Raw genomic sequence first — 27,972 nt, forward strand, 5'->3', positions numbered from 1 at the left:
CCCACTTCCTCTGTCTTATCTTTAGTTAAAGACCTGAAGTTTCCTTACTAAAACACTACAGGGACTGAGATCTAGAGTCCTTGGTGTAGCAGGAAAGTATTTCACCTGTTAAGCTTCATGGAAAAGCTATGGTAAGATAGGAAACCACCAGAAATTAAAAAAAGAAATCAGATATTGGTCAAAGAACTATAAAACCTGGAGATAATGGGATAAAAGGGTTTGGGAGGAGCAGGGAAGTAATTGTCTTTTTGTAGCAGAAGTATATTCAGCTGTGGGATGACTTGTGATGTAGGAAGGTTGAATAGATGTAAAGAGATTCCAAAGTTCGGAAGAGAAGCCTTGCAGTTTAAGAAACGTCCCAGAGTGCTGAAGAAATGACTAAACTCCACTATTTCTGTCTTGATGTACATTTGTACATCTATACTCTTTGTGGAGTAAACCCAAAGAGAGTTTAGAATCCTGTGTGCAAACTGCACGGGTTATATCTGTCACATGCACCTGCAAAGTGAATTGCAAGTCAGAAGCTTTTAATTTAGGCTGTGGTTCTGGGCAACGTGCGAGTTCCTGAGGGAATGGCATGAATCTTAGAGGCTCTGTGGCTGCGTCTCCTCCTGAGAGTATCTTACTACACCCACACTACTGCTGGTATGCCCTAAGCCAGCAAGAGTGACAATATCCTGCCCAACCCCACAAGTTAAAGGCACACCAGATGCAGCTTTTGCATGTCAGTGCTGCATGATGAATGTCCAACCAGGGGGGTGCTCAGCTGGGCTGAGAAGAAACCAACCTCTAAAATGGGGATATGAGAACTCAACTATCTCCCAAAGGCTTGGAGACAACTAATGGAGGATGGTAAGACTTTGAGAGGCGCTGGTATTTGTGCCTCGGGTCCTGCTATGCACTCAGTTAGAGGCCTGGAAAGCCTCTTAGAATTAGTAAGTCAGAGAAACTAAAGCTTCCTGAATCCTGGAGTGGGTATTTGTGCTGTTACACAGGTGAACCGTTTGAAAATGCTGAATATAAAACTTCTTAGAATCAGTTTCATTTCTTCTTTCTTCACTTAACCTGAAAATTCAATTCTCCAGCTTCTAAAGGATGAATTTAGGTGCTGTGAGGGAGATGATTGTCATTTAAGGAAGGCCTTTCAATAAGCTGGATTAAGGTTTTGCAGCCTCTGATCCTTTCAGAAATGATCACAGCATGACTATGAGGCATGTGTAGGGTCACTTCCTTTCTCTTGGAGGTTCCCAGCTCCAGCAGCAGCAAGGCAGTGTCATCTTAGCTCAGCTCCAGCCCGTGGGCTGTGGTGTTTGGCACAGAGGTAAATAAGCTGATAACGACCTCCCGACTGGTGGCTTTGTGTAAGGATAGATCATGCAACAGCATTACCATAAACCCACTGTATTTGGCAGCAACGCTGCTCAGTTAATGACAAAAAGCCTTACACTGTGAGTATGTGGCCGTAGAGATAAGGGAATTGGAGCTGTTCTACGAGCTCACCAAAAGTGGCAGAGCAAGAGAATAAAAGCAATAGGTGTTTGCAAGTGTCTCCTCTCCCTAACCCCTTCTTTTAAAGCTCTCTGCTAGTGGCAAGCTCTTAAGTCCCAGAGTTAAGACAGTGTGGTACTATTCTTCACATTCTTGCCTTGGCATCAAGTTTTGTTTCACGAAGTTTTGTACTACTGCAACAGCTCGTTTAGAGCAGGCTAAAAAAGAGCATCCTCAGAGGGCTGCTTAGCATGACATCTATTCTTGTCACACCAGGACCCCAGTTTAGCTCCTTGGGGACAGCGCCACTTGGAAAGGAAAGGATGTGGTGTGGCTGAGCAAGAAGGTTCTCAGAGCAGCAAGGAAAAGTCTCCTCATCATTCAAGGAGTGGGACCCTGGATGCTCTGCACCTCTGATAGTAGGAAGGAAGGGTCCAGATCTCAATACAGGATTGATTTAGAAACAGGGTTGGCCAGCAGGTTGAGGAAAGTGATTGTTCCCCTCCGCATAAAGGAGTGTCTGGCTGGAGTTGTGTCCCCCATTTGGGTCTCTCTAGTATAAAGAAGGCACCAACAAAATGCAGCAAGTCAAGCAGAAGGGAACTGGAGCACATGGTGCACCAGGAGAGGTGAGTAGGATGAGTTTGTTCAGCCTGAATAAGAGATGGTGAAGGGCAGATTTTGTTGCTGTCTTCAAAAACGTGATGGGTTGTTACAGAGAGCCAGGCTTTTTGTGGAGGTACACAGTGAGCAATGGAAACAAGTTGCAGCAAAGGGAGTTTTATTTAGATATAAGGAAAGAATTCTTCAAAGCCAGGGTAAGCAAACATGGAACAGGACTCCAGAGATGGATATACTGAAAACTTGACAGGGCCTGGAACAACCTGATATAAACTCCAAGTTGGTCTTGTTTTGGATTAAAGATTGTAGAGATCTCTTCTTACTTATGTTACTCTGTGATTCTAGTCTAAAGGACACATTTCTGTTTCACTTCAACAGTAGCGTTCTAAATGCTGTCACATGGGTTTTGCTCTTTCTCAGATGGGAGAGTGTGGGGAAGAAAGGTGTTGATAATAGTTTGGGTTTTTTTAATATCTAAACTGCCGGTTGTTGATATGGGAGAAAATGGGCTGACAGTTTACATCTGGAAGATGTTCTCTTACTCTCCACTGAGCCCTGTTGATGAAGCTACTTGACAGCACAGAAGCCAAAGTGTTGGCTGTCCCGTGTGTTCAGGAGATTCAGAAGTCATTTTACATCCTGTGGACTAGTATGTGAAGGAGGAAGATGTCATGGGACAGCCCAAGAGATGTTGGACCAGGGTATTCTTTAGGGTCCCCTACCTGCTGGTTTTTAATCGCTTATCCCAACCCTGTGATTTAGGATTAACCACTAAATGGTCCATTTTCTTCTTACTAATTTTAATTAGACACAAATAATTTTGCTGGTAGTTGAAGCTGCATTCAGAGGAGTAGCCAGAAGCTCCGATTGATTATTCATTAATGATCTGTGGTTTCAGCACAGGCTTGTCTCCTGGTTTCCTCTCCTTTATGTCTAGGTTAGGCTGGAGGCTGGTCTGTATCAGCTCAGCTCCAGCTGGAGATCTCTCCCCCCTGTTTATCTCATCTGTACCATGCGTTTTATTAAGATGCTCTTACTAGCCATATAAAATGAAAGGATTAAAAAGGATGCATGAAATGAGAAAAGACCCTGGAGGAAAGAACTCTATTAAATTCACACTAGAAATCCTTGTTTAATGAAACTAGAAAAAACTAGAAGTCTTTTTCAAGCTGTATGACTGTATCTTTACTTCTTAGAAAGGAATTATGCAGGTCTCAGTGAAAAGCAGGTGCCCAGACCCTCCCTGAAATAAAGAAATACCAGCCTGTGTCTGTGGGCCATAAAGAGAAGGTGGTTTACACAGCCCATGAACTCCCTGCAATGTCACAGCTGATATATATAGCACGTGGCATTCTGATACCCTGGCTAACCAAAGCAGTGAGATGCTCTGAATACTCTGAAATCACCTATAGAATCATCTTGCCTTAGTTTTCCTGTGCTCTTGCTTTCAAACTGGGTGCTATTCATGTCTCTGACGTGAGCTTCCTGTAGCATTTCAACTGAGTCTGGCTGTCCTTATCATTGAAAATAGACTTAAGACACTAATAGAAATAATCAAAGATCAATGCAAGTGCAATCAGCTTTGATACTCAAGTCATTAATATTTATATTGCACTTTAAAATCCTCCTTTGAAATGTGGTATCAAAATGAGAAGAGATGTTTTCAAGGTGGGTGTGGAGTGGGTTGGTTGGTTGGTTTTTTTGCTTGGAGTTAGATACCAGCTCTGGAACATAAAGCTCATGACTGAGTTGGGTCCCACGTGTTTTCAGTGTGGCTGCTCTTTCCAGGTGTTTGGTCTTCTAGTTTTTCCTGTTCATGTTCCAGAGTCACACAGAATCCTAGAATGGTTTGGGTTGGAAGGGACCTTAAAGCTCACCCAGTTCCAACCCCCTGCCACGGGCTGGGACACCTTCCACTAGAGCAGGTTGCTCCAAGCCCCAGAGGTGTAAGGAGTTAAGGTCACATACTGATGGAAGGAGTCATGCTGATTATTGTTAATTTACTAGCAGAGTCCAGACAGTAGTAAGGTTTCTCCTCAGGCTGCTACACACCACGATGGCCATGACCATGCCTGATAGCTGTTCTTGGCTAGTGTGGAGATCTAACCAGGGTTTCCATCCTCCTCCAAGAGCTGTGGTGATCTCTGAGACCTAGTGCTACTCAGAGGAGCGTTGGGACTGCTCGATTTGTTTCTGTGGATTGAACCATTGGTAGCCCATGGGAAGGCAACATTTTGCATTACTTTAGCTGAATATTTGGTCCAAAGAGGTCTTTTGGTTTGGTTTTTAAATTACATCAGTGAGCTAAAATATTCATTGTGCTTAGTTAAGCACTTCTAGTAATATTCTGTCCCTGGGAAGCTGAAGTAACATTACTCCAAGGAGATGATGTTGCAGTTGATTTGGATGAGTTATAGTTTAGTTTGATTTGTTATTTCTGTTCTCTGTCCCATGGGCACAACACTAGAAGTCTAAATCTCTCGTGCAGTGAGGAAGAGACAAACAGGAGCTTTTGTCTTTCTTACCACCTCAGACAGTGGTGGCACTTCTGGTTTGGTGGTGGAAGTCTGAACTGGGTTTTTGGATGCACAGAATGTAGGATTATGCTTGAAATTGGCATTTCTGTAGGTGTTTAAACTTCCTAAACGTTCGTTCATGGAGCACCAGTTAAAATAACTCCAAAATCATATTTGCAGCATGATCTTTGTGGTTTTGTATGAAAATAATGCAGAGCTGCTTTGTTGCTATGCAGTCCATACTTTGTACCTTTTTTTAACCTAGAAATGAGTTTGGTTGGGTTATATGTCTCTTTCTGTTCCTTTTTGTATCACGAGCCTACCATAAATCTGTAGGCTAACTCACAATACAGATCTTTGCCCATCTGTCATCTCTGGAATATAATGTCACTGCTTCTAAAACAGCCTTTTTCCACATAAACATCCCCCTCTCCAGAATCAGGAAAAGCAGCCCTTCCCATCGAAAACATACCATTTTGTTTTCAAATTGCCATTTGTTTGGCTTGGAAAAAGCCAGGGCTCTCAAAGCAGGAACTGGGGAGGGAAAACATCAGGGAGACACAGATGCTAAGCCCTTTCGGAGCTGTGAAGCTGGGTGAAGATCTGACCCGGTCACATAGTTGGGAATGTTTTCTTCTCTAAAAGGCACAGATTTTATTGCCCTCAGCATCACACTGTGATGAATTATTTCTTCTCCACTGAAAGGGTCTAATGAAGCAGTGGGAGAAGGCTCAGAGCCTGTGACCGCTTTCTCCTGTGGGTCCTGCTGAGCTGAAGCAGAAGAGGGGAGGAGCAGCAACAGGGCAAATGCCTCTGATGAGGCCCACGAAACATTATCTCTTGCAAACAGCTGCTCAGAGCCTCATGGTGTTCCTATCAACACACAGCTCCTCACCCATGGGTTGGGGCCCCACACCAGCCCTATATGCTCTCCATGCAGACACGTTGCCTTAGGGCAGCCACGCTCCCCTTGCTCATCAGCATCCCACCTCTGCTGGGCCAGGCAGCTCTACTGAAGGCAGCATGAAGTGGAACAGACTGGCTTAGTAAAGCCATCTACCTGCAATAAATTTGCTTCCTAAAATAGCTGCAGGGCTGTGGGGTATTTTTATAACAGCCACACAGGCCTTTTCTGTTCTGAGGGACTGTAAAGAAAACTTGGAAGCATTAGTTTGTGTGTAAACTGATGCAATTCTGCCTGACTTTGAAGGCAGCCCGGAACAATAACCCTGGGAAGGGTGAAGTACCTGCTTAACCTTGCTTTAGATAAGATACTCAAGGGTGTCAGTGTAAATATCAACACTGTGAGACCCTTCACTGCTGATAGTTTTAGTAGGAACGTAAGGTTTTAATAGTCATCATGTGCATTATCTTAATGTTTTATAAGGACTCTCCATCAGTAGTGTTGCTATTTTAGCATCTCTATCTTGTGCCTGTAACAAGAAGTGGGGAAAAGGAAATCACATTTATCTGCAAGATCATCAAGTCCAACATTACCCCAGCACTGCCAAGGCCACCACTAACCCATGTCACTGAGGGCTTTGTCTATATGGTTTGTGAGCGTTTCCAGGGACGGTGGCTCCAGCACTGCCCTGGGCAGCCTGTTCCAATGCCTGAGCACCCTTTGGGGAAGGAATTGTTCCTCATCTCCATCTAAACCTCCCCTGGTGCAGCTTGAGGCTGCTTCCTCTTGTCCTATTGCTTGTTCCTTGGGAGAAGAGACCGACTCCACCTCACCACAACCTCCTTTCAGGTAAATGTAGGATGTTTGATTTGAGTTGCAAATGGAGTTTGAAGCGAGCCTGATCTCAGGGGTGTCAGGGCCCAGTGCCTTCCTTGAGGGGTGTTTTTGTCACTGAGGCACCATGTGCTGTTGGCATCCCCAGTGTATCAGGCTGGCACGGTGGGTACCCACATCCCCTGGGCCCCAGGGTGGGGATGGTGTCAGCTCTCATCCTGAGGGTGAACAGGCAAGTTCTAAATAGCAGGACCTGTTCTGCTGCAAAATGACCACAAAGAATCCTCAGGAGCCATCCCCCAGGGAATACCAACCCGGAGCCCCCTCTGCAGCTGGTGCTTCCTCCACCCCAGTCCCTTCTTGGATGTCAGGCATTTGACCTGTCAATGTGCTCACATTAACCCTATCCCTGACCTTGTGCACTGCTTCTATTCCCATCCCAGCTGTTGGATTTAAACCCGGAACCTTTGGTGCAGATAAGTGCTGTTTATATTTAATCTGTGGCACTGTGTGAACAGTAATTAGGACTGCTGATAAGGAATGCAAACCTACTGGCACCCTACTTGGTTGTTTCAGTGAGGAATGCTGGCATGGCGACAGCTCAGCCGCTGCTCTGTGCACAAGAAGCATGCAATAGCCAGTGAACATGTTGAGGAAATAGGCAATATTTCAGTGATTCCTAAATGTGTCCATCCCTCTGAGCAGAAGTTTGCTATCTTTGGCTGCTGTGGGCCAATGATATGGAAACATTAGTTTATTTATGGGCAAAACAAGGGCTGTTCTATTTGTGTTGTGGTCCTACAATGTTCTAAATGTTTGGGCAGCTCAAATACTGCTGGTGGCATGGTGACTGCATGAGCAGAACTTGGATGGCTTGGGATGTGGTCAGCACATTTGGAACAGTGGATTACCAGCCAGAAAGTACCTGCATGGTTAAAAATACTCAAGAGAATGGATATGTACTTCTGGAGGTAACCTGAGTCCTGAGAACCGCTGAGTCCTTCCATTTATTTGAGTGGCCACTGCAGGGAATGTGAGAGTGAATTTTACATGTAAATGGCTGTAGGATCAGGGCCTTCATGAGGAAAACAGCATCACCAAATCACCAAAACTCAAGATGTCATGTTGGGGCCCACCGAGGTCCTGGTAGCAGCTCTGATGCCAATCCCCAGGCTATAACCTAGATGTTATTAGGAATGTTGTCATGTTGGGCTTGTTCAGCCTGGAGAAGAGAAGGCTCCTTAAGGGGAGACCTTAGAGCAGCTCCAGTGCCTAAAGGGGCTACAAGAAACCTGGAGAGGGGCTTTGGACAGGGGCCTGTAGGGACAGGACAAGGGAAATGGCTTTAACCTGCCAGAGGGGAGACTGAGATGAGCTCTTAGGCAGAAGCTCTTCCCTGTGAGGGTGCTGAGGCGCTGGCACAGGGTGCCCAGAGAAGCTGTGGCTGCCCCATCCCTGGCAGTGTTCAAGGCCAGGTTGGACACAGGGGCTTGGAGCAACCTGCTCTAGTGGAAGGTGTCCCTGCCCGTGGCAGGGGGTTGGAGCTGGATGAGCTTTAAGGTCTCTTCCAAGGCAAACCACTCTTTGATCTGGGTTAGCCTGTGCTCTGTGATGATCAGATCATGCACCAGCAGATCTGGAGAAGGAATAGAAGGATATAATAGCCAGGGCTGGCTGCAGCTGTACTGGTAAGTGGAGACAGAAGGGGGTTTGGTGATGGTGCAGCTGCTCCCTTGGAATATGACAGGGATTGCTGGAGAGGAGCCAACAGTTCAGTTGCTTTAATATTCCCCGGATAACCAGGAAACCCCAGAATATGGGCAGCTTCGTCCTTTCCTGTCTCATTTAGTGGTAAACTTGAATAGTGAAAACCAAACCCAACCCCCAAATCCTATGTAATGTAATTATATAAATGAATATAGTTGGTCAGTTCCACCGATTAACTCCTGGTGGAGGATTTCTCCCCTCCTTTATGACTTGATTCTCTTGATTCAGTTGAACATGCCCTTACGCTGCATCAGGAGGAAATAACCTCAGTTATTTCTTTGCTGCAAAAGAAACAACTGCACCATTTAGTCACTCTTGTAGATCTTCCCTGGTGCCCTTCTCCCTTCCCCTTCTGCCTCTGCTGTGTCCCTTTTAACAAGCAATGGCCAGAAGCACACACTGTGGTCCAGATTGGGGATTACTGCTGTGCCTAATAGGATTAGAAGATTGTCAGTACTAATCCTTATCCTGTTCTTTAGGCAGACTAACCTTTTACTTAGATTTTTGCGTCCTGTTGCACAATTAGTTGACTCCTCAGTGATTTCTTTACATCTGCTGTTTTGTCCTTTTTCAAGGCCATTATAGTTGATGCAGACCTCCATGGGTTTGGAACTAGATGATCTTAAGGTCCTTTCCAACCCTAACTATTCTGTGATTCTATGGTGGGGTAGAGCCCACACAAAGGAGGCTGGGAAGGAGACTTAGACAAGGAATGGCTTAGTGGCTTGGACAGGGAATCAGCCTTGGGTTTGTGTATTGTGTGCAGAAGGAATGATTTGGCAACAGTCTGAGCATGGGGATGAAGGAAGGCAGGAATCAGTGATAACTAATTACACAGGAAACTTGGAAGAGAGGGAAGAGAGAAGTATTGTCTTTGGTAGGGGAGAGGAACTGTAGGAAGAGATATAGGATTGAGATGGATGTTTGAATGAATTATATGCAAGACAGTAACTTCAGGAGGCATTTTGGAACAGGCCTATGTGCAGGTATTTGTCTCCAAGCCACTGAAAATGCTTTACAGAAGTGCCTGAACATCTTCTGTCTTTCATTTGTAGAGAGTACCCAGAGCTTAAGTGACTTCAGGCCACATTATAAGCCCCAGCAGTGACAAGACTGGAATCCAACATTCCTTAAACTGTTTTCAGTGTGGTAAGCCACAGCAGTAATAAATGTCCATATATGCACACAACACACTGCAGGGCAGATGAGTGAAACTCTCAATCTCCAATTTAGGGAGAGCACATCACCTTATTAACTGTCCCTTGCTCTGCAGATGCAAAACCATTGCGCGGTTTCTTTCCCTCACAGGATTTTGTTCCAAGCCTTTATTGTCTGCAACTAATTCTTTTCCAGTGATCCTGTAAACTGTTTGCTCCTTCAGGATCCAGTTGCTTTCTGTTACCAGAACAAACTAAGGAAATGAATATCAATCATTCAGTGGCTCTTTGCAGGAAATAAAAGCGTGAGATAGCAGCCAAGCCAAGGAGGAAGGACAGAAATGTGGTGCTTTCTATAAGGAGAGCCAAAAATGTTATTCGTGTGCTCAGCTGTTTAGTTTCTGAATATTGTAGTTTTCTTCCTTTTGGGAGCTCTACCTCCTTTGGATTAGGTCCTGCTCCCACTGATCTCAGAGGGAATATTTGTTAGTAGCTTCAGTGAGAACAGGATCAAGCTATTGTCTGTGTGTTCTTCCTTGCCTTAACCAGTGCTGCTGTTAAGATACTGCAAGGGACAAAAATGCTCTTGGCTTCCCAGAATCTGAGCATTTGGATCTAATCCTTGCATATAGCACAGTGAAATAGGTTCAGAGCTGCCTGTTTCCAGCAAAGCTTTTTGAAGCCAGTGTGAAGCCTCTGTAAAACACTGACTCTCCTCACTCAGTAGGTGCTTTTCTGCAGTCTGCATTGTGCTTCAGGTTCTCTAAGCTATGCTACAGTAAGCATGATGGATAGCAGGTCACTGCTTCGGAAATCAGGATGTGTGCTGGCTCACCCCAGTCTTCCACAAATCCCCTCTTGAGCTACGGGAAGCACGAGGTACACCATAGCCCAGAGTGTTAATATTTAATGTCTTATGCACATAATGGACTCAGCTGTAATTATGGGTCCCACAGCACACAATTGCTACTGGCAGGATGCAAAAGATGACTGTGGGTCTGTGAGGCTCCACAATTAGGGATTGAAACATTGATCATTTCCATTCCCAAGAGCAGCAAAACCAGCTGTATGAATTCAAAGCAAAAGCTTCCTTGGGAAGGTTGGAAGCCAATAGACATTCCCCTGCAATCTATTAAATTCAGACTTTGCAGCATCATCCTGCTGCATTGAATAAAAGTGACTGAAACCTGGGCAGGGCAGAGTGGTTTTGACAAGCCTATGCTTATGTCCAGAATAATCCAAGTGAATAAGCATTTAGGCAGTGATGCAGAGAGGAGTTAGTGTAAAAAAACTCTCAGTGTTCTCAGGAGTGCTATTTTTAACTTACAGATTCCTATTCCTTTCTTACATGAAATCTTGAAGCTGGCAGCATCCCTTTCAGACTTGGAAGTGAAAGGAAACAGTCTGAAAGACCAGGAAAGCTGGCATTTTTAGGCCTGTTGGCATATCTTGGTAGGAAAATTCTTCCTCCTTGGATGAGCCCAAATCGGCTTTACCAAACAGTGCAGGGCTTTTCCCTGCAGCGGATTTAATCACAGAGTCATTAGGGTTGGAAGGGACCTTTGGAGATCATTTAGTCCAACTCCCCTGTCAAGAGATAAGGCCCCAGCATTCACACCCGTCGTACCAGTAGAACTTGGATCCTGCTTTATTGTGTTTGCCAGTTCTTCAGGGTGTTGAACAGAGGCGGAAGGGAATGTAGAGATGATTCTCATTTTGTCAATACTGTATTCCTGGTTTCACAGGAGGTTGTTTGGAAATCAGATTTTCAATTTCCTTTTCAAAGTGTAGTGGCCTTTCTTGGTTTGGTTTGGTTGGTTGGTTTTGCATGTAATGTTAAGGCACAGCTATGGAAACCTTTGCAGAAGGAGAGTCAGCCTGAATCCCTGCTCTTCATTCATGTCACTGGCAATAGTTTCTCAGAATTTAACGATGCAAAAGCATTCCTGTACTGTACTTAGTGCACTCAAGCTTGAATCAAATCCTAACACTTCTTACAAGTGCAACAAACACATTTAACAGACAGGAAAAAGAAATTAAATGTTTCCCTGTGACAGGAAATCAATCTAATCCATTTGTTGTTTGGTTTTTTCCAGGCTTATATTTGGCACTCTTTACCCTGCATATTATTCTTACAAAGCCGTGAAATCAAAGGACATCAAAGAATATGTGAGTAATGAGGTTTGGGGCTGTGCTGCGGGGTTTGTTTTCTTCCTCACCACACTGTGAAGGTGTTGCCTGTATTCTGGGAAAGCTCGTAAACCAGTGCAAGGGGAAGACTGGCCTGAAGATGAACTGGCTGATTGCTGGGCACAAGTTTCAAATAGAGATTGGAGTTTGTGCTTCTGGCTCCTCTGCTGATGTGCTCTTTGACAAATGTGTGCTGTTTCCCTGGTGGTGTGAGCTAAATATGGTCAACTTAAAAGGTGTTTGGCACCCAGAGCTTTGTCTGTTTTCATTTGTTTCTGAAGAGCAGCATAAATCAAAGCCTTTTCAAAAAGCCTTGAAGCTTTAGCTGCTCCGTCAAAGCAAGGATCAGAGAAAGAAACTTGAAGCACCTATGCCTGAATCCTCAGATGGAAACAGCCATCCATGTGGGGTGACCTATTTACAGGCAGATCTGGGAACTGGTTGTGCTGCCTCATCCTTTGGCTGAAAGATCTTCCCTGGGCCCAGTTTCTAAAGGCATATGGGACCACCAGGGCAAGTGCAATGTGGGAGAATCAAACCCACTTGGATGCTGATGGTGTCCTGTAGGATTTGTAGTGCCCTTCACAATGTGACTTCTGTTACACTGAACCTGGCTCAGCCTCCAGATCTTGACTCTTCAAGCCTCTCCAGATCCCAAGGATAACAAGCCCATTTTCTCCTTTGGCTAACAGCACAGATGGGTATCCCATTAAGTCCTTGTGCCAGCTCAAACAGGGACTCACTGTGCCTGCTGAGATTTTTCCTTTCTATCAGTACCCTCCTTCAGTTAATGGTTTGGGATATTCTGGGAATCATTAAGTGTTGCAGAACACATCAGATACTTAAGGCAAAATGTCCCTGCAGGCCTTGCACAGCTTTGCTGCTCAAGGTTTGTACATCCTTTGCTCGGAAACACTGGAGACATGTGCTGGCATCCCCAAGCGGTGTCTGCCACTGATACTTAATGTTTCCATAGCCACTTTCTGGAAAGTATTTTGTCGAAGGGTCCAATTCCTGTTGGAAATTCAATTGCAAATGAGGAACTCGCATCAGACACATGGGGTCATGACCAAGTGTGAGACCTGCTCTGCACTCACAGCTATTTCTCAGTTGTGGCAGTACATCTGTTAGGGTCTGATTAAATAACCCAAAGCAGTAGTAGTTTACACTGACCCAGTACAAACCTTCATCTGTTACTCAAGATTATATCACTGTAGTTTATTTTTATTCTGCTTGGTAATAGCCATTTTGATAAATGGTGTTTGAGGCTGATCCAAGCCCTTCCACACCAGATCTTGGTTTGTGTTGAAAAGTTTGGCTGGCAGGAATGTCTAACTGAGGCTTTGAGGTTATGTAAAAAACACTGACAGAAGCTGCCCTGGGAAGACAATGTTCTCAGGCATTCAGCAGTGCCATTCTGCTGCTGTCACACCAAATAGCCTTATAAATAAATCCCAGGAGAGCAGTTCCATAGCTCTATATGGTGACAAATCCTCGGGAAATGATTGCAGCACCTGCAGGTTGGAAAGGACGTTAAGATCATCCAGTTCCAACCCCCTGCCATGGGCAGGGACACCTCACACTAGATCATGTCACACAAGGCTCTGTCCAACCTGGCCTTGAACACTGCCAGGAATGGAGCATTCACCACTTCTATGGGCAGCCTGTTCCAGTGCCTCATCACCCTCACAGTAAAGAACTTCTTCCTTATATCTAACCTGAACTTCCCCTGTTTCAGCTTGAACCCATCACCCCTTGTCCTATCACTCCAGTCCCTGATGAAGAGTCCCTCTCCAGCATCCTTGTAGCTCCCTTCAGATACTGGAAGGCTGCTCTGAGGTCTCCACGCAGCTTCTCTTCTTCAGGCTGAACAGCCCCAACTTTCTCAACCTGTCTTCTGTCCCCACTGCATTGGAGAGAAGATGGAGGAAGCCATTTCAGAGCTGCTGGGGTACAGATTTACTGCCACCTCCATCCTCCCTGCCCCAGAGCAGCACCTGGTGTAGGCATCCCTCTTGTGCTGCCTTCTTTCCCTTATTCTATTGCAATTATCCCGGCCTTAGGTAACACTTAGGTCCAATTCTCTAATTCATGGATTTTTATGGGTTTTATTTCCTTAAGCTTTATAACATTCCAGCAAAGCTGTTTAGGGATCTTCATTTTCAAAAACATAGCTGATTAGACATTAACTTCCCATCTCTTTTTCTTCGGAGAGACAGCTTCTTAAAGCGGTTTGAACTCTTTAAGTTTTACAATTTTACAATGGGGAAAGAGAATATTGAGGGGAATAAAAGTTTTCTCTCTCATCTCCAGTACTTGGATATTATTCCTTACATCATCTCTGTGGTGGCGGTGCCACAGAAGAGGAGCACCACCACATCACTCGATAAACATCATTGGAAGTGCTGCATATCAGAAATATGTTGTTTCTTTCCAGTCCAAGAAGAACCAGCACTGCATATATCAGAATAGTTTGGCTGTGCTTTTAAATGCCATTTTGTGGCAAAAGTCCCCAGATCCCTGAATTAGTCGAGGTACTACAGTTTCCCTGACTAAGTCTTTTCCGTGTCTGTTGCTGTCACCACAAAGGAGTCCATCCATAAACCATCCATCAAGCAGCCCACCCCACAGTGGAGTTACCATAATTGAACACTGACAGCACAACATGTGCTTTTGCTACCAGTGTGAGGTAAAATGCTCTCACCTAAGCCCCAGGTAAGGGATTTAAGCTGATGGACTCACCCTTGTCACTGCAGTGTACTCAGGGTGTGGATGTGAGGAGGAACCACCAAGTGATGCACACTAATTCGATAAACTGTGGTGAGTTGTTTGTGCTCCTGAGCCCTGGATCATGGGATGGGCGGTTACCTCTTTATATCTCCCTGGCTGGTTTCCCCTGCATGTAGATATTATGCAAGTAAATACAGTTTGTCTTAATTGCAGTTTGGCCAACACCCCACTCTTCACCTTTGTTAAGATGAGCCAAGTGAGATTGTTAATGCTTTGTGATAGAGCTGTGGTCCTCTGTAAGGACAGAGTCAGGCTGCTCCTCTTTTCATGACTCCAGTCCTAAAGGCCACAATCTCTTCCTTCCCAAGGGTTTGTGTGGAAATCTGGTGTGTTACGTGCTGAGGTAGGGGGAGTTTGAGCATCTTCAAGTCCATAGTAATTGTTAAATACACAAGGGGGAGGTGGGAAGAACCAGAACATTATTTTTCTGTGGGAGTTATTCTGTGCACTTTTGCCTGTAAGAGATAGTTCAAAGCCCTTGTGGGAAAAATGAACTGACACTGGGTTTGTTTATCAGGTCAAATGGATGATGTACTGGATCATATTCGCGCTCTTCACGACAGCAGAGACATTCACGGACATCTTTCTATGCTGGTGAGCACCACATGGGAGAGGGTCTTTGGAATGAGGTGGAAAGAGAATGGAAATGTTTACAAAGGGGGTAAAAGGGACACGAAGGTGCACTGCCTTCTGAACACAAGGTTAGCAGCTTCAGGTGCATAGAGGTGTTTAGGCTGGAGGAACTGTGCTACTTTCCTCAATGCTGTCACAGGAAAAGCAAGAAAGAGGATGGAACTGCTCAGTGAGATCTCATTAGTGAGAAATCATTACAGGAGTGTCAGTCCCCTGCCTGTCAGAGGGGCTGATTGCTGAGTTGGATGCTTGCATAGATCATCACATAAACATCTGTAGCTTTAGCTACAGGCACAGTTCTAGACTTACCTAGCTGTGTCCTACAGTACATACACTGTCTCTAGGGACCAGGTAGATACAGCCCTGCAGCAGAGGGCTCTGCAGGTTGCTGCTTGAATAGTTGTTCCTGGGATGTTTTGCCATTCCAGCCTAACGAGGCCCATTCCTGGTTAGATTGGTTTCCAGTTTGGAGAGCAGTGACAGTCCATACTGATGTGGGCTCTGGTGCCGGTGGAAGGATTCCTGGTGACCTCTGTCAGGACGAGAGCACATAAATGCCCAATTATCAAATTCATAGACTCATATCATAGAATCTCAGACTGGTTTGGATTGGAAGGGACTTTAAAGCTCATCCAGTTCTAACCCCCTGCCACAGGCAGGGACACCTTCCACTAGAGCAGGTTGCTCCAAGCCCCTGTGTCCAACCTGGCCTTGAACACTGCCAGGGATGGGGCAGCCACAGCTTCTCTGGGCACCCTGTGCCAGCGCCTCAGCACCCTCGCAGAGAAGAGTTCAGTTCCTTAAATTTGGATGCTCAAGTTTGGTAACGTTTGTTGTTCAGTTGCTATTTTTAGTAAGGCCATTCTAGTGTTAACCAGTGAGATGACCAGACTTCAGGATGAAAGTCTAACTGTAGTGCATGGCCCTCATCTAAAGCCTGTTCCTGCATAGCAATGCATGCCTCTAGTGAGTCCTTCAGACAAAGGGAATCAGGGATACTTGGCAACATGTCAGATCTATTTAAAAGGATATAAAAGACATTATTGTGTCTCTGTCTAATTTTCATGCAAATCTACCTCGACTGTGTTCATCTGGAGCTTTGTTTTTCGGAGCATGTATTAAGTGGGTCTCTCAGGAGGAATGACAGAGGGCTCGTCCAGCCTGTGAAATCAAGTGTGCTGTAGAGATCCTCAGTGAGGTGCCAGACCAACCTGGCACATCCATGCTCAGAGCAGAGCATCACAAAGGCCCATTGGGTCAGACCTGGGTGCTGTGTGGCCCAGCTGGCTCAGTGATGGAGCTGTGCACAGTCTGGGTTCAGCTGCACACCCATCACAGGGTCTCTGTGTTGCTCTTGCTTGCCTGCAAAGGGTAGCATTGATTTGTTGTATGAGGATGCTGCTAGCTGGCCAGCTTTGAGCTCTAGGCTTGGTCCTCCAAAAGAGAGTCTGGATAATCTAATCCCAAGAAGTCCTTGGCTTGATGTCACAGCTAAAGCGTGTCCTGCATACTTTACAGTACTACCTGAAAGCCACAGTGTGGATCTGCACCTTTATGTTGCTTGGACAACAAAGGTTCTTGTATTTCAGTTTCAGGCAGATAAGTGTTATCTTAAAAGCAGAAAGGCAGAGAGATGAAAAAGGTACATAAATATATCAATGAAACATTGATTTGCTGGTTTGCTCTTTGCTCCCTCATAATGACTGGGGATGCTGTGAAAGCAGCATCTGTGCTCTTTGCATACAGAAAGCTCCTCTTATCACACAGCAGAGTCTCTTTCAGACCATTAAATAATACCCCTAATACCCAAGTAGAGCTTTACCCACATGCTAGTTGAGATGTGCGCTAAGGTGAGTGAATGTGTGTTGGTTTTTGGACTTTTTAGTAAGCAAAAGCTTCCCTAACCAGACTGGCCAGTCCCTTCCTGTGCTGAGCATCTCCAAGGCCGGTGGTTAAATTGGGAGTGGACACTAATAGCTCTTTTTCTCCTAGGTTTCCATTCTACTATGAACTCAAAATAGCTTTTGTAGCTTGGCTGCTGTCTCCGTACACAAAAGGCTCCAGTCTCCTGTACAGGAAGTTTGTTCATCCAACACTATCTTCAAAAGAAAAGGTAATCACAGGTGCCTGGATGGAGCAGATCTACACTGTGTTTACTCCAGTCTTCCTATCACTCATTTTCATTGAAGGACTGCGAGTTGCTGATTGTGTTCCTCTATCATTTGTTCATCTCCCTTTGGTTGGTGGTTTTGTTCTTTGTTGAGTTTTTTCAATACTGGCATCTGTTCAACACACACGTATTAACTCATCTTTGTGCAGCTGAGATGTTGGGAGGGAGGGGGGATAAAAATACCTCCTGAGCTGCTTTGCACGTACTGGCTGAACATAGCTGAGTGCTGTGTTGTGGCTGGGTGTAACAAACACAGAAACAGGCTCTGGCAGCCAGGGCTCCTTGACTTTATTCCCAGCTTTGCCTAAAATGTTGTGCAGCAATAAAACAAATAGCGCAGCCTGTCTAAAATGGGCTTAGCAAGCACTGTGTAGCCCACTGAAGTAAGGCATGCAGCAATTTCAGCTCCTGGGCTGAGAAATGTCTTGCTGAGATTAACTTTAGGGAGAGGTAATACATCTTGGATCATTCGCCTGCCTAAGAGATGCCTGTGGCTGTGAATGGGACACTGTTAGGCAGATCCATTTGGCCCATGGGAATACATGGACCAAGAATAGCTGTCAGTCACATATCAACACGCAGACTACTAAGAAGTGAATAACTGTTTCCTGCACTGGCAAGTATGGAAATGAAATATCTGTTTAGCCACAGGCAGTGCATGAACAGTTGTATCTCAGTCCTGTCCAAGGAGGACAGTGGGGATCAATCCCCTGTCTCTCTGCATCCTGGGAACTTCTGCTTTTCACAAGTAGTGCTTGTGCATTTTGGGTTGCCACCTCTTATCCACTAGGAATAGGGAGGGAATCACTAAACAGCCAGCAACTTCTCATGGCTTCCAGTCCCCACTAACCCAGCACATCCAGCACCTGAGTACTAGGAGTCATTGTCATCCAGTATCATCCAGATCCCTCTGTCTCGAGGGAGGGAGGGTAAGGGCAGGAACTTTCATAACCATTTCACTGTATATTGAGCAGTATCAAAGTCCAGAAGCATTGGACCTACCAATGGGCATGTTGAAGCTGGCCACTGCAGTGATGTGAGAGATATCTCAGATACTTCTGAGACCACCAGTCCTGGCTGCAGGGCAGTTCAGCTTCAGCTGCCCGGTGTCATAATACAGTTCTTTTTAACTCTGGGGCAATGCAATTTGTCTTTAGAGCCCATAGATTGCAGATGGCTCCTGGCCCATTCTGCCCAAGTCAATGTATCTTTGTTTCCAGGACCTATTGGATATGGTTGCACTGTGCAAGTGTATCCCAGCTTTGGGTCCCAATCTTCCATTTGCAGAATGACCAAGTTTCCAAAGCCTGCAAGGGGAGTCACTGCTCCCCTGCAAACCTTTCCTCTTTGCAAACATTGGCTGTGAACTTGTCTCCAGCCAAGGTGAAGGAAATGGATGGTATCTACCTCCATAAAAGATGCCATGGCCCTGCCAAGAGTTCGAACTTGTTGGAACACTCTGAACTTGTCCTTCCTTTGCTTTATTCTTTGTTTGTGTTGTTGCTTGCTGTGACAGGAGATCGATGACTGCCTTGTCCAGGCCAAAGACCGGAGCTACGATGCCCTTGTCCACTTTGGGAAGCGGGGGCTGAACGTCGCAGCCACAGCAGCCGTCATGGCAGCTTCGAAGGTAAAGGTGCGGGTCAGGATGGTCCCACATCAGCATCTCATCTGCATCCATCACCACCAGCAGCCACAGTGTGGAGAGGGAGAGATGGGGAGGGATTCTCTCGCTGGTTTTGATCATGCCTCCCGATCTCCCATTCACCAGCTACACACCAGCCTCTTGGGATGAAGACAGTAAGCGTGGTGCTGGTCAACCTACAGGAGTTGGAAATGCAGGATTAAGATCAGGGTCTGCCTCAGGCCTCTGCTGAATTTTGTATGTTCTATTGCATTAGCAATTCTGTTCGTCACAGCCTGTGCTCCTAATTTTCATTGGCAAAATAGGAGCATGCTTCCATGGAAGACAAACACAGTTAGGTGAACACAGTTAGCACCCTGCCAGGGAGATAGACTACTTTTGGTGATCACCTTCTGTGGTGAAGGGAAAGCCCTTCTGCACCCCAGTTCTTCAGTTATTGTGATGAATTATTGAGAAGTCTGGATAATTTGGGTGCTGACAGAGAGCAGACGTGATCTGTGAAGGCTAAAAGTTCATCTGCAAGGCTTACACATAACATACCTGGTGCATAATTCTCTGGAGACATGTTTATGTAAGAGCGAATGGGAAGTGGCATTAGTTGCTTTTGGAGAAGGATATTGGATGAGTGGTCTCATTTGAGGAGGTGTATCCTGTACTCAGTTCCTGGCTTAGGGCCAGTACCAGAAAATAGCTGTTATCTCTGTTTCCTTGCTTGCATAAAAGCTGCAAGGACTTGATAACTGCATTTTGTGGTCCCGTTGTCTGGCCGTGGATTATCATGGTTTAGGGTAAATGTGCACAGTGACTGTGCCTTGTGTTTTTGGGGCAAGACTTGCATAAAGAGATATGGCTTTTGTGCAGTCAGATACACCACCTCTTGCAAAAGGATAGTAGAAACTTATGGGCAAGGTGGGCACTGGTATTAGGATAAACGTGTGAAAGGGAGTTGAGGGATGTTATTTTCCTCTCTTAAATGCTTTTCATATGACCCCAAGCACATCATTTTAGTACATCTTGGCCTTACCTTCTGTAAAAAATGTATGATACATCCTTAGGAGGCCAAATAGCATGAAGTCTAGAAAGCATGTTGAATGCAAGGTACTACAGAAGCAGGGAGCCCCTGGGGTGTGCCAGGCACATGCAGGATCACAAGGATATGCAAAAGCTATATCTTTTTCCAAAGAAAACCTCCCAAATTGCCTTCCTTTTCCCTGCCAAGCATTGTGCAGACTGTGGCTATTAAGCCTGGCTCAGTTCTTCTCCTGACCTGTGGCTCCTCAATGGTAAGGCTCTGCTAACCCAGGGACTGGTAGCTAATCGAAACCTGGACTGAAACCTGGGATAAACATGGAGCTAAGGCTGAGCTATGTATTGTATGCCAAACAAAACATGTGTGTGATGCTTCCATGACACTTAACGCTTGTCCTTCTGCTGTGTAAGCCCAAAGAAGTCCCTCCATGGACATAAACAGGCCCTGGGAATGCCAGTTTTGCAGCATTGCCTTAGCTCTGAGCCCCTTCCTACAAGGTGCTGCAGACTCTTTGTGCCAGAGCTGTTTTTAGGACAGAGTGAGAAACTGAGTGTGAATCCTGAAGGAACTCTGGCTCCTGTTTGGGTAACTCCTGAATTTGAGATGCTCAGACCCACAGGGCCAACCTGCTCATCTCCGGCTGATTTCAGCCTGAATGAACAGTCAGCACCACAGTTTTTCTTCCCACTGTTCTGCTTTTCTGGTGTTTTTCTTAACCTCACTGCCTTGCAATGGGGCTCCAGTGGCAATGGGAAGCTGGGGAGGAGGGAGAAGAGTCTCCAGGGTACAAGGAAGCTATTGTTTTGTATGAATTAAGCTCCCCATTCAGTGGTGGAAGAAAGCAACTCTGTGACTTGTGTGGTATTGTATGGCACATCTGCTAGCCTGAACTGGGAGATACTGCACCCTGTAAATGGACCAGAAGAGTCTTCTCTGCACACTGCTTTGGGGAGGGAAAAATGAGCTGTTATTGAGAGGTTGTTATTGGATGGATGGATGGATTGATTTTTACAACAAAGCAAGGACTGTTCATTCCTTTGCTTCAGCCTTGACATTTAGCTCACATTTACCCTGAATATGTGAGGAAAAATAGGGCTCCCGGCTTCCTTCACCGCTTTGGTGTGTGGCCTCCAGCAAGTTGTTTGCTTCTGTGTGCCTCAGGGTGCAGATCCAAGAGACAGGGTGAGCTGATCTCACAGCTCTCCTCCTTCAAAATGGGGTGATGCTCCTTCTCCCACTGGATTACTGCTCACCAGCTCTTTGGACCTCCTCAGGTTCTCTCTAATCTATCAGAGGGCTAATCCAGAAAGAGAAAGAAAGGGAATACTCCTTTTTGAGCCCAAAAATGTGTCTCAAGTGTCTGAGCCAGCACAAGAGAAGGGATGGAACTGCGTTGTGAAGAGTATGGCCTGGGGAAAGGAAAGCAAGATCACCCCTTCCAGGTCCTGGGAAGCAGATAGCTTAGCTCTCCTGCTCATGGAACCACATCCTTAATACATTTACACTCTTCATGGTGTAGTAGTCAGGAGTGGTTAATGCAGCTTCTGTCCCTTGCCCTTCTCAGACTGAATCTGTTGTGTTTCGGGCAGGCAGAGCTGAATGGCTGTGATTTACAGCCGATGTGTTGCAGTACAGAAGTGCTGAGCTGGGGTTCCTCAGCTATTCGGGATGTGAAATATGACTAGTCGGATGTGGATGTGTCTCCATTTAGCTGTCCCTGCTGTGAAGGGAGCCCTTCCCAAGAGATATGAGCAGGTAGGGATGGTAACAGGCTTTGTTGCCCTGGTTTTCAGTTGTTGGTTGTATGTCAATGCCCTCACTTGAGAAGGAGGTACAAAAGAGATGGATTATGCTGCACAAGAGAAATTTAAATGACTAGTTATCTGGAAAGCACTTTGAACAGACAGATGCCAGGCAAGACTGCTGTCCCTAGGGGGTAGTTTCCAGGGAGTAAGGAAAGAGAATACTATTTCTAAGGCTTATCCTGGTTGTCCCTTCTGGCTAGTCTGTGATAAGTGTTGAGTCTAGATGGGAAAATGAGCCCTGAACAGGTTCATTGGATTCAGCCTTTAATGGATCGTGTTGAAACTGGAACCTATAGAGATGACCATCTCTTCAGAAGCACTGAGCTCCTGCAGCTCCCATGGAAAATGTGGCTTGTACCAGCAAGTGAATGTGAAGATCTGCCTTCACTTGCTTCGCTTGGATTTCCTGCTTTACGTGGATTAATGGGCAAGGAAAAGATGCTTTTGTACTAAGAAAGGGAACCTCAGACTTTGCAAATCAGCATCTTCTAGTGGCAAATACACAGTGAGCTGCTGGGCTGAAAGTGTACTCTGTCCAAACCTGCTTTCAGTAAATTAGCTTAAATCTAAAGGCTCCTGTACTTGGAGACACATTTCCCACTGTGCATAGCCCTGTCCTCTCCTTTCCCTGAACTATGGTAACTCATCATCCTGATCCATCATGATCTTTTGTCTTTTGCGGTAAGATCTTAGGCAAGGCCCATGTCTTCATTCTTTTTATCTTTTAGCCATTCTTTTTATCCGTCACCTTTTTATCCATGCAGCACAATGCAGCTGGCTTTCTGATTACTTCTGTGTGTGATAGGCTGCTACTTATACATTTACTACAGCCTAAGATGCTGCAAGCTGTGCGCAGCCACGACTTCCTAACCTCTGATCCCTTGGCCCTTTCACCTTTCTATCTTAAATAGCCCTCAGTTCCAGTTACCCAACTGCAGGCTTGTCTCCCTTCCCCTCTCTCCTCTCCCTTCCCCTGCTCTGTTTTGTTTTGAAGCCACAGTTGTGCTAATGCTGGCACAAACCTGTGCCAGTTCGTTTCACAGGCTGAGGAGCTGTCAGTGTCCCAAGTACCCTGGCCCTGCCCAGCTTGGCTCACTTGGGTGTTTTCTCTCTCCAGAGAGTCTATTTTTGATGCTCTCTAAGCAGACAGAGCATTGGATGTCTGCTTTTATTACACCCTGCAAGGTGCTCAACACAGATCTTTCCCCTGCCTCTAGCAGCCTGTGTCCCCATCAAGGAGCATAATCTGATTTGAGGCTCTGTAATCCTGCCCTCATTGCTTGGTCATTCTGTCACACGCTGTGACTTCAAGTGGCTCAGTCCTAAGTGGCAAGATTAGATGACCAGGCAGTAAATCCTGCTGCTCTTTGTGTGTTTTCAATTAGTTCCAACTAATTCAGCTATTCCTGCTCCCAAAGGGCCCTGGGCACTGACTGCACCTTCTTTCCAGCTCGCCTCAAGGGAGGCGAAGCAGAAAAGGAGCCTGCTTTTGGGTCACAGCAGAAGGGGAGCAGCAGCAGCAGGTTGTTACAGCCCCAGTAGTGGTGCAGGTGCCAGGCAGTGGAGCCATCAGATGGAAGCGTGGGCATAAGTGGGTTTTTCACTGGCACCAGTCAGGTTTCTAATGTGAGGAGCTGGGACACATAGTGGCTGCAGTGAGGAGAGGTACCGGTGTCTTGGAGGTACATCCAGCACATCCATATGTACTCCCTTGCTGTCACCACACTCCCAGCGCTTTCTCATGCTCTGCCTGTCACCTTGAGCCTCCTGCCATCTGCTGCCTTGCCCTGGCCCCAGTGCCCTGCTCTTCTGTTCCCTGCTTGCCTTCCCTGCCCTGCCATTGCCTCCTCTGTCTCTACAACCCACCCATCACCAGTTTTACACTCTCTATCAGCTTTCTGACCCTCTCCTTCAAGCTCCAGGGTTTCCCACATCCTCTTTGCATGTAGCCTTATTCCTCACCCTGAACAAACCAAGTCTGCGAAACAGGCCAATGTCTTTCCCTGCCTCCAAGACAAATCCTCCTGCCAACCACTTAACCGTCCCCAAGCTGCAGCTTCAACTCAGCTCTTCGAAGGAGAGCAGCAGAAAACATCTCACAGCCAACAGATCATCATAACCCAGAGCTTTCTGATAATGTACCTCCCTCTGCCCTTCTTCTGCCCTCCTGTGTGTGGGGCAGGGACAGTTTGCGCAGCAGCTGGTGCTGTGCCCCTTGTACAGCCTGTCTTTAAGAAGAGGACTGGGGCACGGCGTGCTGCTGGCAGTGGGCACAGCGCCTTGGCAGAGGATGATAGATGAGGAGGGAGCAGGCATGCATGACTGGTGACGATGAAAAGCCTGTTTGTGCCTAATAAGTCTGAGAAAGAGTCCAGGAGTCTTTCATGCGTGGGGAATTATGGCTTGTGGTGCTGCCAGAGCTAGCAGTCACTCTGGGTATGGGTTAAAAGGAGCAGGCATGCAGATGAGGGCGGGAGGGCTTCAGTAACTAACGCTCAAGAGTGCAGCATCAGCAGTTCCCAAACTGCCTCAGCTCACAGCCCTGTCTGCTCTGTCACTTCCATTTCCACCTTTGGGCTCACCATCACCTGGAGATCGCAGTTCCACTGCTTTAGGGTCCTTTAGCCAAATAAATAAACTGGGAAGGTTCCCAGTGTGTTTGCTGGTTTTTAAGCTAGGGCACTGAAAGGGGAATGCTGGTAATGATTTAGGTTTGATCTTCTCTAGTCACACAGCATCTTGTCGTTCATTTCTAGTATCTGGCTGGTATAGCCAGTATAACTGCCTGAAAGTCAATATTTAAATCCCCAATTTTCCATGAGAATCAAGACTTATTTACTGTGAAAATTCGGAGGAAAAACTTGTGTGGGGCAGAGGTGCTGCCTTTTGTGGAATGACAGTGGAGAGCTGCACTTGAACTGGGAAAGAGGGAAGCAGGGGGTGAGGAGTATCCTTTCCTTTAAGATGCTGGATAAAGCCTCTTTGTAATGATTAGATCCCACTGCTCAAAGGCAGAGTGTTTCTTCAAACATCTGAGGACAGTTCTGACCAACCTGCTTAGTACCATATCTATAATAACCATGTTGTGTGCCCTCCTCTGTAACATGGCCAAGAGCTGCCGAAGTCAGGAGTGATTTAGAGTACCCAGTTTGAGGAACCTTTAGGGACCCATTAGTGTTATCTCAGAAGGAGACGTCAGTGTTACTTCACAAGGGCTGAACATGCTGCTTTTTAGGAGCTCCCTTTAAAGTAGCTCCCTTTAAAGGATCTTCCTTTGGGATGCAGAATCAAAGATCTCATGGCTGAGCTATGTTACACCAGGAAAGAGGAACAACAAATGGCTTTCTTGGAACATCTGGTAGTGTGCCACTGATCATAGTATTCTGTGACCTGTTCCTGTCATGGTGTGGTGTATCTTTCATTCTTAAGCCTTTGAGCATCTGTTTTTCCCAGATCAGTAATAACCCAGTACTGTTTTAGCTGCAGTCCAGGTAGCTGTTTCCAGTTTATATCTCTTGTTGGCTCTTTTGTTGGTGTCTCCAAGAACTTGACAATAGCCAGTGAATGCACAGGACAGCAGGACCAAACAATAAACTTATACAGAGAGACCAGCCTGGGAGAGACAATAACAAACAGTTCCCAGGAGAGGAAATGAACTGCACAAACAAAAAGGGTGGATGAAATGGAGTTTCCACCATCAACATTAACGTCAGCTGGTTTCCCTTTGAGTCTTTAACGCTGTCTGACATCTCTGAAGCGGGTGGCGAGGAGGCACGGCACGCAGGGCCTGGCCATCAGGATATTGCTTGTAGGATGTTTGTGTTCATACAGTGGCAGAAGCAGTTTTCTCCTTCACTCAGGCCTGTGCTCAAGAACATAAAGCTGATGGTTTTGCTCTTAGCCAACGATAACGTTTCTGTGTGCAAACTCTGACACATTGCTGGGTGTAATTCCTCAGCATTACCCTGCTTCTCATAAGACCTGTCAGTCACCAGGACTAAAGTGACTGAAAACAGTCATTTTATGAAGACAGGCTGAGAAATTGGGGCTGTTCAGCCTGGAGAAGAGAAGCTGTGTGGAGACCTCATAGCATCTTCCAGTGTCTGAAGGGGGCTACAAGGATGCTGGAGAGGGACTCTTCATCAGGGACTGGACTGATAGGACAAGGGGTGATGGGTTTAAACTGAAACAGGGGAAGTTCAGGTTAGATATAAGGAAGAAGTTCTTTACTGTGAGGGTGGTGAGGCACTGGAATGGGTTGCCCAAAGAAGTAGTGAATGCTCCATCCCTGGCAATGTTCAAGGCCAGGTTGGACAGAGCCTTGGGTGACATGGTCTAGTGTGAGGTGTCCCTGCCCATGGCAGGGGGTTGGAACTGGATGATCTTAAGGTCCTTTCCAACCCAAACCATTCTATGATTCTATGACTGCCACATGTCCCTCACCCAGTCCTGTGCCTAAATTACTTATAAATGCACTCTGTTCTTAATGATCCTAAGTCTGGATTACAGAGGTGGCCAGTCTCCAGTGGGAAGCATCCATCAGGTGCAAGGAGCGGAGTGGCAGCCCGTTGTGTTTGTAATTTGCTTTACTCTCTAAACACACTTGCTAGGTAACACTCTGTCAGCTGGGGTTATGGAGTGGTTTCTCCATCTCTCTGGGAAAGCTGAAGAAGGGAGAACCTATGTTCAAAGGTGTAGTCCACAGGTGGGTGTCCCTGCTTCTTATGTGTATGAGTGCCCTGCACACGGTGCCCAGTGTCGTGCTCATGTCTCGCCTCGATTACTTATGCTTCAAATAGACCTTATTCTCAAAGCTTTTATGTGTTTTGCCACAATGGCTCTCTTTTTTCCCTTGCTAGGTCTCTCAGCTACTTCATTTACACTTGTATTGGGACCAGAAACAAGGGCAGGTAATCTGCTGAGTGCTTCTACTAACCCCTAACTAATGTCTGCCTCCCCATTAGACTAGTTTGAACTGTTTTCAGCTGAGATTGGGCTGAGGCCAGATGCTGTCTGCTCTGCTTCCAGCAGGTAGATCCTGCGTGCTGAGCTTTAAAAGCCTGTCAGCAAAATGCCTTCCAAGTCCTCTGCTGGCAATCTGAGAGACTCCAGCAGCCAGGCAGGGAGCTTTGTATGTGGAAAACCCATCTAACTTGAGTTGTTGCTACTGCATTGGCCAAGCCGCTGTGTTTGCTGTTGTTTTCTTCTTGCTAATGGATAAAGAGAGCCTCTCCTACTGCTGTGATCCCATCAGGGTGGTTGGGGTTGCAGTGAGATGCATCTCTGCAAGCATTTTCTGATAGGTGTTGTTGGGGAAGTCCTGCTGACACTGTAGTGATAACCAACATCCTAGGAACATGCACTGCGCCTTGTAGTGAGTATGTGCAGGATGGAGGCTGTAACGTGCATGCAGACATGTAACTTAGTTACAGCAAAAAGAGAGGTTTAGTGTTGTGCTGGAAGTGTTGTCCTTTGCCTGTCCATTAACTGCTGATCCTAAGGCACAAAAGGCCAGAAGGGGCCACCCTATATTAACACTGATCCTATTAAAAGCTTGACTTCTGTGACTTGACGTTTTTTTTGTTCCTGATTTGTCACTTCACTGTGCTGTGTTACAGTCTCCACAGCTGCAAAATGGAGCTTGTAGGTATTAGAGGTGTTTTGAACCCTCAATAATACCTACAGAATCTTTCAGATTGTCAGACTGAAGGTATGAGAAAATCTAGACACTTATTTGTTTGTATTTAGATCATATTTAATGGGGTTGTTATAAATGGCAGAGTTTTTAATTCTGTGCCTTATTTTATTTACCTGTGTAAAGCTACCTGTGTCTGTGGAGTATCTTTAATGAATAATTCCATTGTATTCAAACCCAGTTTTTCCAGACTCCTAAATCCATCTCCATCTAAAAAGTTCTACTTCAAATGTGAATGCAGAGATTAATTACAGAGAGGCAAAGTAATTAAGACAATTCCAGCTATTTCTGATGCAGAGCCTTTGTAGAGTGCCCATCCCGGTACCGACTTCAGGCTTTGGAAAGGATCAAGATTCATCCTCCCAGGCAAATACTGGTTGCATCAGTGTTTGTGCTCTGGGCCCACAGAGGTTAATGTTCATTCCTGGAGATGATGATGTCTGTAGCATCTAGAGGAAGGTAGGATGCAGGTTATTTGGCTTTGAGTGCTCAGTATACACTTTGATAGTGTCTTGGCCTACTCTTTAAAGCAAAATTAAGGAGAGAGTGTGTCAGATGTGGGTGAGGAAGGTGTGCCTATGAACCAGCTGCAGTTTTGACCAAAGCAGGTAGATGTACCTAAATTAGTTTTAGATTAATTACTATGCCACATGAATGGGAGCTTTAACTTCCCTTAGGTGAGCTTCTGCAGCTTAAACATCCATGTTGTGATGGATGATGCCTTAAT

The 27,972-nt window shown here is 45.9% G+C and overlaps 1 protein-coding gene across 4 annotated transcripts in view; it reads left to right on the forward strand.

Moving 5' to 3' along the window:
* REEP1 (receptor accessory protein 1) overlaps nt 1-27,972 on the forward strand; it is a 68,862-nt gene that overhangs the window by 14,640 nt on the left and 26,250 nt on the right. For 3 of the 4 annotated variants that reach the window (XM_030493077.1, XM_030493078.1, XM_030493076.1), the window contains exons 2-5: nt 11,384-11,456; nt 14,785-14,861; nt 16,893-17,013; nt 18,587-18,700. In XM_030493077.1, coding sequence (XP_030348937.1) covers nt 11,384-11,456; nt 14,785-14,861; nt 16,893-17,013; nt 18,587-18,700 — 385 coding nt within the window. Of the gene's footprint in view, nt 1-11,383; nt 11,457-14,784; nt 14,862-16,892; nt 17,014-18,586; nt 18,701-26,409; nt 26,461-27,972 lie in introns of all 4 variants that reach the window. The other variant, XM_030493079.1, reaches the window with a different exon arrangement.

Source organism: Strigops habroptila, chromosome 7 (genome assembly GCF_004027225.2).
Source record: "Strigops habroptila isolate Jane chromosome 7, bStrHab1.2.pri, whole genome shotgun sequence".
Taxonomy (NCBI): Eukaryota; Metazoa; Chordata; class Aves; order Psittaciformes; family Psittacidae; genus Strigops; species Strigops habroptila.